Genomic DNA, 14,387 nt, shown 5'->3' with positions numbered 1-14,387 from the left:
GCCTCAGCAACTGGCAAAATGGAGTTGCCATCAACTGAGATGGAAAATGTCTGGGTCGAACAGATTTGTAGGAGAAGGCAAAAAGGTCAGTTTTGGACACACCAAGTTTCAGATGTCAATGCAAATTGAGAAGGCCAAGGACTGCACCTCGAGGCACTCCAATATTAAGACATGGAAGAAAGAAGGGAAAGCTTAGCCAAGGAAATGGGAAATCACTGGCCAATGAGGTGGAAGTAAAACCAAAAAAATGAAGAAAGTATATCCAAAGGAGGAGTTGGTGAGCTACTGAGTCAAATGTTTCTAAATCCACTAATGGAAGCTAGAGTTTCAAAAAGCTAAGTATGTGGGAAGAAATGGATCCTCCACCCATTTGAAGTGCTTTTATATATGCAACTTAACTTCATGTCATTGTTTAAAAGTCAAAACGTTTCACAGGTACATAGAGAAAGGAAGCTGCAGACTCGGGGCTGAGAGCACAGGTCCCGTTAGTCTTAAGGAAGCGTATGTTAAATTCTGACCTTGATTGTTTAGACAATGTTGATCTCACAGCCTCCACCTTATATATGTTATCATGTAGTAGATAGAGTGCTTGCTGCACCAAGTTCATGTGTTTTGTATTGCAGAGAAAACTGTAAAATCTGTTTTAGATGTTTGCATGTTTACCTAGGTTTTTGCTTCAAAAAATTGGTGAAGAGACTTCTGTCAAAAGAATTTCAGTAGGCTACCTACCAACTCTTTCCCACAGTGGAAGCAGAGATTGGTGATTAATATCCTCTGTCTTACGGGGGGAAAAAATTCATTATATCAGAAAATGAGTGAGTCAGCGGAAAGTCTACCTGATAATATCCTTGGCTGAGGAGGAAGAGGAAAGCACAGTTCTGAGCATAAGAGCTCACATGCTGTTTCTACCAGGTGCTGATGAAAAGCAAGACAGGGTAAGTTATGGATCTATCAAAACCTGAAGTGGGTGGGGCTCTTTTATTAGGTTATACTTGAGCACCTGGTTACTGCTGGAAATGTATGCTGTGCGTGGACAAGAGTAACCGAAAAGAGAGTAACAGGGTTGGGTATCTGGAGTCACACTTGGTTTCCAGAAAGCCAAGAAGGGACATTTTTGTGTGTAAGACACAAAATCTAGAAATGTCCTTTACACGTGCTGACAGTTATAAGTTGTGGAAAACTAACAAGGCGTTCATGTTTGCAAATCAATGGACTTCTGAACAGGACATTTCAGATGAGTCTCTTCAGAATAAAATTATGAAAACAGATATTAGAATCTTCTCTCTTCCCTTCCCTCTCCACCCCTCCCCTTCCCTCTCCTTTCCTTTCCTTCTTTTCTTCTCTATTCTTGCTTCTCTCTTCCTTCCCTTCCTTCCTTTCTCCGCCTTGGAAAATTAAATGCTCTTTTTGATTATCTTGGTGGTTAAGACTGAATAGTTGATCCTGGGGAGTCACTGTGCTGTGGAGTAGGCTGCTTCTCTCCATCTTCCTCTCACCCTGGCAGACTGTCTTTTAAGATTTCAGTCTTAGAATCTGGGTGTTGGGCATGGCCTATATTCTGAAAAATAGTTTTTATCATTGATATGAGACTTTTAAATTTTTCTATTATTAGTCATTTTTATAAAACAGAAAGAAAAAATCCACCTCAAATCATTTCAGAATCAAAAATAAATACTTTTAAATCATGCATATTTTTGTGTTTCTATTTTATATATTTTGGTAACAAAATTATGCTGGGAACACAACATTTTCTTGGTGCTAGGAGATATTCATAGGCACTTAATCATTTATTTAAATAATCTACAAACATGGAAGTTAAGCATAAAATACTGATGTTTATCTATTTGAAATGTTACCCATTTATTTTCAAAAAAGGCAATATATACCAAAGGAAAACTAAATTGGCATATTTTAATTCTACAAAAATGTATAAATATTTAAATTTACAGCAAAAGAACAATTATATCATCTAGCAATGCTTACAGTATTTAAAATGTGTCATTAGGCACAATCTACTTTTATAAATGTTAAAGCACTAGGTGCCAAGCATATATCTAAAACATTTTTGAAATTACTCCTTTCTAGCTGTGGCTACACTGACCAAAACAACAACAACAACAACAACAACAAAAGCTGAAATAGAAAAAAAAAAACCACACACACACACACACACACACAAGAAACAAAAAAACACATGTAATCATTCTTTTTTTCCCCCTTGTGCTATTTTTAGCTGAAATTTCAGTACAACTGGAACCAAGCAGCGGCTTACTTTCATTTTCACACCAATTGAATGCATGATGAAAATCTCATTTTAAAAAAGTGTTATAGCCTTAATCATCTAATTTTCCATTCTCATTCTAACTCTTTAAAAACAGAATATTGAGTGATTTGTTCTCCCCAGCTAAAAACAAAAACAAAATAACTTTATATAACATAACACAAGTATCGCAGAAGTGGTCTTTATCTTAAAGGATCCTTAAGAAAAGAGCTGCCCTGAATTCACTAGTATTTCAGAGGGATTTTTCTTTTAAAACACATACAATGAAAAGTGTCTTTAGAATTTATTGACCAATATAAAAGAAACTGGGCTACAAATATACACAAATTATTTAAAACACATTGCTGGTGCTCATTCAACACCGTAAATTCATACACAGCTGATATTTAGTAGCAGTTCGAACATGGTGTAGTCACAACAGATGTGTCCATGTACTGTACATAAGAGGGGCTGATTTCACCTATTCCATATTTTAACATATTGGGGAAAATGGGCAGAGGTGGAATCCTGAAACACAAACTGCCTTAAGATCTAATTGAATTTTTGCTGCCCAACTGAATTGGAAATTTATTCAAGATTTGCAGCAGATATCAGCTATGCAGCATGACAGCTATGGATGGTGACACATCCATGAAAAATCTGAATTTCTAAAATTCTTCAATTTGTGAAATCAGTACACTTTATAACTTAAGAATGCATACAAGTTTTGCCTCCTCTGAGACTAGATTTAGCATCTGTAAATGAGATGCAAGTAAAATGGTTGTGAGCAGATACAATCATCATTTCTTAAGTGGTAAAACCATGTGTGGGGGAGACAGTATTTTGAGGTTTACTGAACCAATTCAGAATATGTTCCTAACCTCCCACCGAATTTTTTAAAAGGTAAAAACAGTTCTGTTTTAGTGTAGTTATTTTTTCTCTCTCTGTACACTTTTTTCCCTTTTATTTATTAGACTGTTTCTAAGCACCGTGGCAAAATCAAATTTATGGATTGTGTTTACTAGAGTTTACAGAGCTCCACTGGGAAGCCTAGAAATCTCTGCTGATTTCACTGCAGTCTTTGAAGCTCCATATCATAGAACCTACCCAGTCTTCACAGTAATAGATGGTCTAATTCTCTGTGCAAGCTGTGGGCCAAACCCTACTTTTAACTTGAAGATAATTAGAAGGAAAAATGAAAGTGAGTATGTTCCATTAGTTACTACTGAAGAGGCTTTGCTTCCCTGAAACCCAGTTTGCCAGATAATGATTGGATGTTCCTGTAATCATGTTTTTTCTTGGTAGTTTATTTCTGCTGTAGGTCTTAGTGCTTGTATTATTTTAAAGAACTAATTTTATTTAAATTAGTAGTAAGAATTTAAATATTTCTAAAGAATCAATGTACTAGTCAGAAACTTTCTTTTTTTTTTTTTTGAGACAGAGTCTTGAGGCTGAAGTGCAGTGGTGTGATCCTGGCTCACTGCAGCCTCTGCCTCCCAGGTTCAAGCAATTCTCCACATCAGCCTCCCGAGTAGTTGGGATTACAGGCGTGTGCCACCACATCCAGCTAATTTTTGTATTTTTAGTAGAGACAGAGTTTCGTCATGTTGGCCAGGCTGGTCTCCAACTTCTGAACTCAAGTGATCCGCCCACCTCAGCCTCCCAAAGTGCTGGGATTACAGCTGTAAGCCACTGTGCCTGGCCCCATAACATGTCTAATGAAGATATTTTTCTCATTATTATTCCATTTCTGTAATTTTTTGAGTGACAGTATTAGTTTACATTAACAATAAGGGGTCCAAGCAACACAACTTATAGATATATGATCTTTAGAAAAGTTATATTACGTATCTGGGTTTCAGTCTTATTATCTATAAACAGAAAAACTAAGACAACGTCATCTGTAAAGTCCTTTAAAAATCTCTAATTGTGTTTATTCCATTGACTGCACTTAGAAGATAAATTTAGTAATAATTCTTATGAAATCAAGAAAATACATACTTTTTAAGACAATGATATCTCTTTAAAAGTCAAAATCGTATACCTTCAGGTGGCATTGGACACAAAAAATAAAAATTAAAACTATTTTTAGCTTAATGAAGCAACTTATGTAATATAGCAGCATTTTAATAAAATATCATATTTCATTTCCATAAGGCAGGATATTTTATCCAGAAAATAATATATAGTCCACAGTTTAATGTGAAGAATATTACGAAGAAAATTATAACTTGAAGACAAAGTTATTGGAAATCCTGTCTAAATATATTAGCCTTTATTTTAAATTTTAAAATACAAAAAAAGTATGATACAGTAACACTTAGCAACTTTAACACACATTTTTCAGTTCGTTAATTCAAGAAATATTTAAAGAATATATATGCCAGAAATACCAAATGAACAAACCTGACAAAGCCCCTGCCTTCATGGGACTTACCTTCTAGGGCATGTGATGGGCATGTTTGGGGCTGGGGAGGGGGAAGTGCAGACAGAAATAAAGAAGCAAACTTTTTAGATTGTCAGGTACAGGGGATAGGGAGGGCAGATGGGAGAAGGGTTTGTCTTACTGATAAGATAATATTTGAACTGAGACCACTAATGGGAGCTCTCTGGGGCAGAGGGAACAAAACACTAAAGCGGGAACTTTCTTGGGATCCATAGTGGGGTAAGTAAGAGGCAGAATAATAAGAGATAAGAGATGGCGTTAGAAAAAGGTGGAATTGTATCTGTGTGTGTGTGCATGTGTATGTATGTGTGGTGAGTGGTGTGGATGTGTAGAGGGGTAACACTCATGAAGGACCTTGAAGGCCACTGGAGGGAGAAGTCATTGGAAGATTGTGAGCAGGGAAATGACACAATCAAATTCATGGTTAACAGAATCACTATGGCTGGTGTATTGAGAAAAGATTGTTCAAGACAAGGACTAGGAAATTAGGGAACTAAATAATAAGCATATTGCGATTAAAAAGGTTAGAGGTAGTGACACCTAGTGGATGTGGCGGCAAGTCATTCTTTTCTAGTTAATTTCAAAGGTAGCATCAAGGGAATTTGCTGTTGGATTAGATGAAAGTTGAAACAGAAATAGAGGAGTCAAAAGCAACTTTCAGTTTTTGACCTGAGCATCTGGAAGGTTGAAGTTGCATTAACTGAGATGGAGAAGACCACAGAAGAGATTGGTTTGAAATATATCAGTCTAGCTCCATAAATAAGGGATCTATAAGACAAGTGCATTATGAATCCAATCATGGTTTTAACTTTTTGTACTGAAGACAATAAACATTTTTGAAAACAAATTATATGTTAGTCATTGCTTTCTAGTGTTGAGTGTTTTATATTTTAGGCCACTTTTTGTTAGATACTGTAATGGCATGCGTTCAAGCCATCTGAAGATTCTTGAAAAATTCTTTTCTAGCATGAAACTCATGTAGTTTTAGTTTCTCACCATGACCATAACGAACTTTCACATATTTAAAATGCTGCTAAAATGTTTCAAGTTCAGCTTTGATGGGGTAGCTGTATTTATAAAAATTTGCCATTGACCATTTTCTACGTAACATGCATTTTGACTGACAAATCAATAAGTGGAACATATGGTATACATGAGTCCTTGAGAGTTGAAGCTTTTTCAACTTAAGTAATAATGCTGTGCAGGGTCTTTTTACCTTAGTCAGGAGAAAAGGAAATGAGGGGAGAAGAGGAGTGTAAAAATGAAAGATGGGAATTTTACACGAGGCCTCAATGGACTTGAGAGGCTGCTAATAATTTAAGGCAATGGTTCACTGCCTCTTGTGAGTCATAGCCTTCTTTCCAAGTTTGCTGTAAGCGACATACTCCCACTTCAGAAAAAAAATGCCCTGATATTCAACATTTTGCTTACAATTTTAGGAAAGTCACGGATTCCCGGAGAGCTCATGGTGAGGGGTGTCTATATTTAAAGAGCAAACCTGAAATGCTCCAGGTTGCAGATTCTTCCCTACAGTTGTACCAATAAAAAGTCAAAAGAGGAAGGAATACCAGTTGCAAAAATCATTTAAGATTTTACTGACAATCAGAAAGTGTCCTCATTTTCATTATAAAGCAGTGTATGTGCAAGTCAGAGACATAGAGAGTTTGTATGCAGTCAGAATGATTAATCCTTTCTATAAGAGCTTTTTAAGTAAAGATGAGGACCACAGAAGTGGAATCTTCTGCTCCAGAAAACACTTCTTCCATTTTTCCTCTCGAATTTCTCTTAGCTGCTGAGTGCATTTATAATGAATAACATACATATATAGGGTAACTCTATGAGCATTTTAAATGCTGTCAAATACAAAAACTTATTAGCAAAATTCTGATTTTTTTTCCTTTTCATGGCCTCTGTTAATGTATTTTGAGCATAAAGGGTTTTAAGATGAGAAAAGAAAATGTGAATCTAGCCTAATTATAACTATGTTCCTCGGACCATAATATATGGCAAACAATATATAGCAGTTTAATTACAATAAAAGCTTAATGAATGTGTGTTGAGTTTATTCCCCTGGTGATAAAATTTTTAGATATTGGAGCATAGCACTGAAAGGTATTCTTTAACATAGAAAATGAAAATGACAGTGGTGACCTAACTAAAATCTTTAAGTGCAATAGAGTTAAAAATTAAGTCTAAAATTCTCCCTTTCACCTACAATTCTGTACAGCATCAGTGGCATGCCACTGTCTATAGAGTGAAGAGAAAAGGGATGGTAGAGTTTGTGGAGACCAAGATTTTGGTTAAGAATTGAGTTTCCAACATAAACTCTGGAAGCAAGATTGTTTAGCTTCAGCCTGTGTTAGGAATAATTGCAACCCACTTTGAGTTCTCTCACAATGATTGAAGCACTGCGGATTAGACTCGTCTTGTTCCCCTCAATGCTTCATGGATTTCTTTTTTTTATGTCCTTTAAATTGAATTTAAAAATTTTCCTTCTCTTTTTTGGATTCACATTGGTTTAAATGTGATGCTTCTGTAAAGGCTCTATGAATTCAATATCCAATGTAATGTTTTTCTTTGTCCAAAACTTGGAATATTTTGTAGGATGAATTCACCATTCAGAAATAATTTAATATGTGGCCCTGTTGTAGACATAGAATTCAAACATGTTTCCATGAAGGATCGGTAAAATGGGTGAGTTTATAAAGCAACTGATAATATTTCATAATGAAGATGATTTTATAAGGCATTTACATTATCTCTTTCAATCACCATGACAACCAAAAATAAAATAACCTCCAATTAACCCTATGACATGAGTGCAATAAAGATTTTTCTTAAAGCAAACAGTTTGTTTTACAAGTTGTTCTGTTGTTTAATAATAATTTGCTATTATTTATATTTTTATGTGCTTTTATCAGATACAAATTTTAGTAGGGAAATAAGCAAACATTTCTAGAAACGAATTAGAAACAATTGTGTTTTAGAATACTAAAAGGATTTTTAAAACTTTCAATTCAGCAAAGTCAATATTTTCTCCCAATTGAAATAATGGAAAAACAAAAGCGTAGACACTTTCATGGCTTGGAGGACATGGTCTTCATGTGCCCAAGGTCATGTTCCTTAGCAGCCACTGTTGGGATCTGCTTCCACTACAGTCCTGCATTGTAGGCACCATTTTGTCTTCTTCAGAAGGTTCATCGAGACATTGGTTACTGTTAACATGTCGCAACGTGAGTCTCTGTAAAAGATAACCAATAATCAGTGCAGCTTATTTCATCTTTAGCTTCACTAGCACATCAGATGAAATCTGTTCTCTAAAAAATCCTTTATGATTTTTTTAGTATAATACACTGTGATAGGTTTGTAAAAGGAACTGTGCACAGGTGTCCCTGGATTAATTATTATACAACTTTGACTGTTATGAAGTCATCATTGTCTAATATACCTTTATTTGCAGATGGTTAAAGAAACTGGCTGACATTTATCAAGCGTTGCCAAGAATTCAGGCTCCTTTGCAAAAAGCCCATTTGTGAGCTCTGAGTTCAGTTGAGGACTGCAAATATTAACAAGCTTTTGTAAAAGCTTAGTTTTCTTAGGCATGTGTTATTCAGTAACCATTTGGTAAACATGCAAATAGATGGCACAGCTGTGACCCAAATGAACAAAACTGCTAGAGATGTTCCCATTTCAAAATACTAAACAAGCTATAGTATCTGTGACTGTAAGACATTCATTGTAGAAAGTGATTATCAGAGCAAAAATTAATCTGTCTTACTTGATAAAATCTTTACAATAGTTTGGTCTGTATTTTTAAGAATCTTAAAAATATAACAAATAAAAACAGGGGCATGATGATCATATATTTTTAAACATTATATTTATATTTTGGTTTATTCATAAATTCCAATAATTGTATGTTAACCAGTCATTATATATCTTCTCTTTGGCATCTTTACGTACATTGGAAATCACATTTTTGGACTTTTCAGATATACATTTTAAATCAACATGATTTATACATACTAATTATATATATTTCTGCTATTTCATGGGCAATACCTAGGACCATATTATATGGAAACCTCTCCAACCAGAAGCGAAGTATTTGAATGTATGAGAGATAATTTGCAAATATATCTTGAAAATAGCACTCTACTTTTTTTTTTTTTTGCAAATTACCAAAATTAAAGGTAAACAAAATGGTTTTTTTTTTTGCCTCTTGATACTACATTGAAAATGGAATGAAAGTAAACATAAGAGGTGGGCAATAAAAATGGTAGAGAAATAACAGCCAGACGATTGTAATTTGTTTAGATTAGGACTGAAAACATCGTGGCCTGCACTGTTGTAAGAAACGATGGAAGGGAGAATAGATTTGTGGTAGAGGAGGCCTAAGAAACAGCAAGCAGGAAATTAAAAGAGCAAGGCAATTAGATGCAAAGGAGATTTCAAGATTGAGACCTTTGTTGTTGCTCTTTCAAAACATGGAATCAAGTTATTTACACTAAAAAACAAAGAAAGGAATAAATGGCCAAAGATAGGCAAGAAGATGGCTGATTTACACTTATGATGCCAGAAATTCAACCAGTAGCCAGCTTGAAAAAATAAAGATACATAATGAAAACAATATATATTTTTTCTAAACAGTTCTAGTTAAAAAATCAACAAAATGGCTTAATTTTTGTTACGTACCTGTGGTCCTTTATGTATATATTCTCTTTCAAAAATATAACTTACCATTGCATACTTCTATTAGATCCCTTTTTTAAAAAAGTACGATTTTTCAAATATCACATATGTTATTCCCCATTAAGCTACCCCAGAAAGCACTGCCAGTGTCTTATTGCAGTCGATCACATATCATAGTAGTTGAATGCTTTGATCAATTATCAGTTACCTTAGTTCAAAATATAGCACAGACTTGAGATTTTTCTTTAAGGATCATGTGAATAGATGTTGTCAACTGCACAAATAATAATTTTAAAAACAATAGTTTTTATTATTCTTTCTAAACAATACATGATTTATTTGAAGGAATTCACTAGTAGTGAAAACCCACTGCTGCAGAGACAAAGAAACAACTAAACACTTCTTTATAGTGCAGTGCAGTAGAAAACCAGACCTTTTAGGCTCAGGTAAATTCCTGTCCCTTATTTACTAGCTGTGAACACTCAGGCATGCTTTGAATTATTCTGAGGAATCATGTTCTTTGTCAGAAAATACTTAGACTTAAACATGCTTACAAATATCCTTTTTCCCTTTTTTAAAAAAAATTTGACCTTCAGTCAACTAACTGGAATCCCCTGGCAACCTCAAAAGGGTAAAAATGTTAACTACGTTTCTAGCCTACATTGTTTATAGTAAAAATGAACTCTGATTGATAAACGGCATCTGCAACTGATAAATTGCATATATATACTAACAGAAAAGCAAACTGGGCTTTTCTAAGTGCAGACTTCTAATTCTTTATGTTTTATTCGGTTCCTGGAAGCTAGGCCTATGGAGTTGTTACAAGGAGAGATCATCTTCTGTGAGGCCAGTAAGCCAGGATGGTTTTGACATCTGCCTGATGTGGATCTCATCTCCTTGCAACAGACTGTCACCTGTGGAGAAGGCTATAAGAACTGCTAAGGGAACTGCCGCAATTTCTCCTATGGAGAGAAGCACTCTGTGGTCTCTGCTCTAGCACTCTATAGTAGACTTGTGAGAATAAAAATTTAGTTAAACCTAAACCTCCTCTTTTGGCATGCATATATCAGGTTTGATTGCTTTGAAAGCAACTAAGATAATACACAAAAATTGCTTTGTATACAAGTTTTCTTTGTGCAAAAGACGTAGACTTTTCCAGCTTTACCAACTCTTACATTTGGAATGTCTTTGACTGGAATATAGTTCTAATTAGTACCCCATGAGTTGTCCCCTCTCCATAATTTCATTCCCAGCCTTGTTACAAGACTTCTGAGCTCAATTGTTTCCTCCACTAACAATATTTAAGTGGTTCATCTGAACCAGAAAAATGCCCCAATCTTCCTGTGTTCTCATTGTAAGGTAAGGGACAAAGTAAAATCCTTTATTTTTTGGATAATAAACCCCTTAAAACTAAAAGGTAGGACATGTTCTTATTTGCACTCTTTAGAAGAACTCCCTATCAGTTGACCTGAATAATGATTCATTTTATTGCTTACTGAAAAGATAGTCACAAATCATACAAGTGAGAGATAAAAGATACAACTTAAAAAAAGTATTATTTCACTTAGGCAACCATAAAGAAATGCTTAGAAATAATTTTCTTTATAAAGGTATTGAAAAATCACATCTTAGTCTTTAATAATGCGCTTGCTTAGTGTTTTAATTGAAATAATAAGATACTTTAGAAAGGATATGCCATATTTGCATTTAACCAAAGTATCTGAATAAAAAGAAACAAAAATAAATGATTTTGTTGTTTTAGAAACAATCTTTTTTTGACCCTGTTAGTTTTTTAATTGATATTTTTCAGATCTGATGATGCAGAACCTGTTGTCATATAAACATGGCTATAGTTCGCCTCAAAGAGAGTTAATATGTCATAATACAGTTCATCAAATATATTTATGCATATATATGTTTAAAATAAAGAAAAAATCAAAAACATACCTACTCATTAAGGATAGACTAAACACAATTTAATATATGCAGTCCCCAAATTAATGAGTAACTAAGAAGTAAAAGACAGAGAGTTAACTCCATGGAGAAAAGGTACATAAAAATTTTTCTTAACCACATTTTAAAGGAGTTTCCAGATTTCAATAACTGAACATAACAAAAATACTAAAATTAATAAAATCTGCAACACAAACCTCCAAAAATCATTAGAGAATGTAATCAGTAGAATTCCCAAAAATATTTCTAAAAATTTCCATTCTTGTATAGTTTCTTAGTAGCCATTTTTGCAAAGTGCTATCATTACAGGTTTCCACTGTAGGATGCTGGGAGCCATCAGCTACTTTGTTCACTGAGAGACAAGACTGGGTGATTATATGAAGAAGAGTGTGGGTCTGTTTGACAAAGAAAATAATGAATAATGACGAAATCAAGTACAAAGACAGTAATAAATCAATCATCCTAGGCAACATGCAATTTCTACTGGATAAAGATGGAAGGCACATGTCACAATAATTGCATCCATGGAGTTGTGAGCCACATTTTTTAAGATGGCTTTAATATCAACCCTATAAGGAAGGAGTAAATGAAGATAAAACTGAGAATATGGAGAGGGGCTTAAGATTAAATGATGAAATATTTTTGGCAAAAGGTTATTTTTAGATATAAAAGATTATATTCTCAGCCTTCATCCTAGTAATACAATGCTTTTTAGTACCAGATGAGTTATTTGCGAGTAGATATTCAAAATAGTTGATAAGTCCAACTATGGCCCTTGGCCTCCTCATTCTTACACTCTAAAATTAAATAATATCAGGGACAAATTTGGAGGATAATTTAGCTTTAAGGCTTTACTTTGAACAGTATGGTACTCAAATTGCTCCCACTTGTGTTTTTACAGGGCTAACCTGGTTGTGTTCCACATGTACATTGCCACCTTCGTTAGATGTCAATTAGAAAGGCAGGTAATGAAGGGAGGAAAAAAAAAAAAGATCAACTCTTAATCTAATTCTCCAAACAGTTTCAATTAATTAATTTATCTGTCCGTTTCTTGCTCTCCATCTATTTCCTCTATAGGAACATAAGCTCCAGGAAAGCCACGGACTATGGCCACCTACATCTTGAAGCTCAGTGCCTGCCCATGGGATACACTAAGTAAGTCTGGTGATTCAAATGCTTAGTACAAGACCAGTGCAGACAATAAATTCTGTTAAAATTAAGCTACTTCTCTCAGTCAGCTTAATGTACACAAATTATTGGATTAATGTTTTCAAGGATTTATCTTCTATAGTAAAATAGTATATAATTTGTAAAGAAAGAAAAAAATAACATTTTATTCATAGTATTGTTAACTATGTAGTTGATATTAAAACTGTAACTATAAATAATATTGTTAACTATATAGCTTGATTTTTTTTAAGAAGACTAGTTTATATTTTTGTTTCTTTTTTTAACCAAACATGAATTTTTCCATCATACTGTTTAAAACTGCTAGGCTAGATCATCCTCTACCCTCAGTGATATTTCTTCTTGAAGTGAACTTTTCTTGGAAAATGCCATTTTAACATCAAAGATATTAGTGTAAATGATGTTAATTTCATTTGTAATATAAAAATTAATTTTTATGACATAAAACAAAACAAAAATGATTTTGCTTACCCTCTGGAAACATAACCCCAGGGCATAAATACAACATAGAATTTTCATTTAAAAACATACCTCCCAAAAGTGTTTATCAAATGAATGGCCATGAAAAAATAGTCAAAGAACTTTAATTCCAGGTACTTATAAAAAGCCATAGCCCAGAAGAAAAATTACAAATCTTGTCCTTATTGAGACAAAAATTATTTTTCATTTAAAAACACACAAAATTATTTAGTGTCTTCATTTGCTTGAAAACAAAGCATAGTTCATTTATTTCTGAGTATACTGTTTGAAATGATAACAATTATTAATATTGTGTGTATCTTCTAATAATTTTATGAATTTATATAATTGAGGTCATATAATCAAATATTCCTTTATTCATGTTGTGAGCATTTTTTTTTCTATCATTAAAATAATCTAAAATAATCTAAAAACATACTATTAAGAAACAAACTATTTCTCTGAAATGAATTTGCCAAAATCCATTTAACTTTTTTATTTGCAGGGAATATCTTTCCAATTTGGAGCTACTGCAAATAACAAAAATATATTGTATTTCAGAGATATTTGATCAATATGTTGATGTTCAGAGACATTTGCCATTATTTGTAATACATACAGATATAACTATTTATTGTATAATAAATAATGGCAAATATCTCTGAACATCAATGTCTATATCTGTCATTATTTCTTTGGAAATGATTCTTAGAAGTGAAATTGCAAGGTCAAATACATGAATACTTTAACACATATTAGCAAAGTTCTTTAAAATATATCTATAACAGTAATTTTGTAATAACAGCAGCAGCAGCTAACACTTCTTGTGCTTGCTATATGTCGGGATACTATACGGGTATCACTGCATCTTCACCAATGTTACAAGTTGCTGCTAAAAACATTTCTTGCCATATTGATAGGATAAACAAGAAACGAATACAATAACACATAAAATGATTTTTATGTATTTATGTTTTTTAAAACCTTTTTTTCCATTTTCTTTGGCTATGTTTCTACTATGCTGTTTATTCAAGTCCTTGCACATTTCTATATGTGGTATACTATTTTCCCTTCAAAAAGTACAGTAACTAAGGGTTTATATGTTCTTTATTAGGCATATCAACCCTTAGTTATATCTGTTTTTGTTGCACATGGCTAATTAGTCTACTTTTGTTTTCTTTTAGAGAAATGGTCTCACTATATTGCCCAGGCTGGCCTCAAACTCCTGGACTCCAGCAATCCTCCCATCTCAGCTTGCCAAGTAGCTGGTACTACAGGCCCATGCCACCGCATCCAGCTATATTAACTCAATTTTGAAGACAATGCGACATCCAGGCTGACATGCAACTTACTGCCAAATATATTTTCCTATAGCATATTTAAAATATT

General features: G+C 33.7%; 1 protein-coding gene and 1 long non-coding RNA gene across 8 annotated transcripts in view; one reads left to right on the top strand and one right to left on the bottom strand.

The window, feature by feature from the left end:
- Nucleotides 1-771: 771 nt before the first annotated feature.
- On the top strand, nucleotides 772-14,218 carry LOC103876259. Its single transcript, XR_004176518.1, has 4 exons — nucleotides 772-935; nucleotides 12,253-12,316; nucleotides 12,429-12,506; nucleotides 14,183-14,218. It is a non-coding gene; the product is annotated as an uncharacterized LOC103876259 (long non-coding RNA).
- The window catches only part of GALNT13 (polypeptide N-acetylgalactosaminyltransferase 13), a 590,308-nt gene continuing 580,085 nt past the window's right edge, over nucleotides 4,165-14,387 (bottom strand). For 5 of the 7 annotated variants that reach the window (XM_031651262.1, XM_031651266.1, XM_031651263.1 and 2 more), the window contains 2 exons: nucleotides 11,549-11,746; nucleotides 4,165-7,947 (listed from right to left, as the gene is read on the bottom strand). In XM_031651262.1, the coding sequence (XP_031507122.1) occupies nucleotides 11,561-11,746 (186 nt within the window). In that variant the 3' untranslated portion in view covers nucleotides 4,165-7,947; nucleotides 11,549-11,560. The remainder of the gene's footprint in view (nucleotides 7,948-11,548; nucleotides 11,747-14,387) is intronic. The other 2 variants (XM_031651267.1, XM_031651268.1) reach the window with 1 other exon arrangement.

Source organism: Papio anubis, chromosome 10 (genome assembly GCF_008728515.1).
Source record: "Papio anubis isolate 15944 chromosome 10, Panubis1.0, whole genome shotgun sequence".
Classification (NCBI taxonomy): Eukaryota; Metazoa; Chordata; class Mammalia; order Primates; family Cercopithecidae; genus Papio; species Papio anubis.
This window is presented reverse-complemented; position numbering and strand designations above follow the sequence as displayed.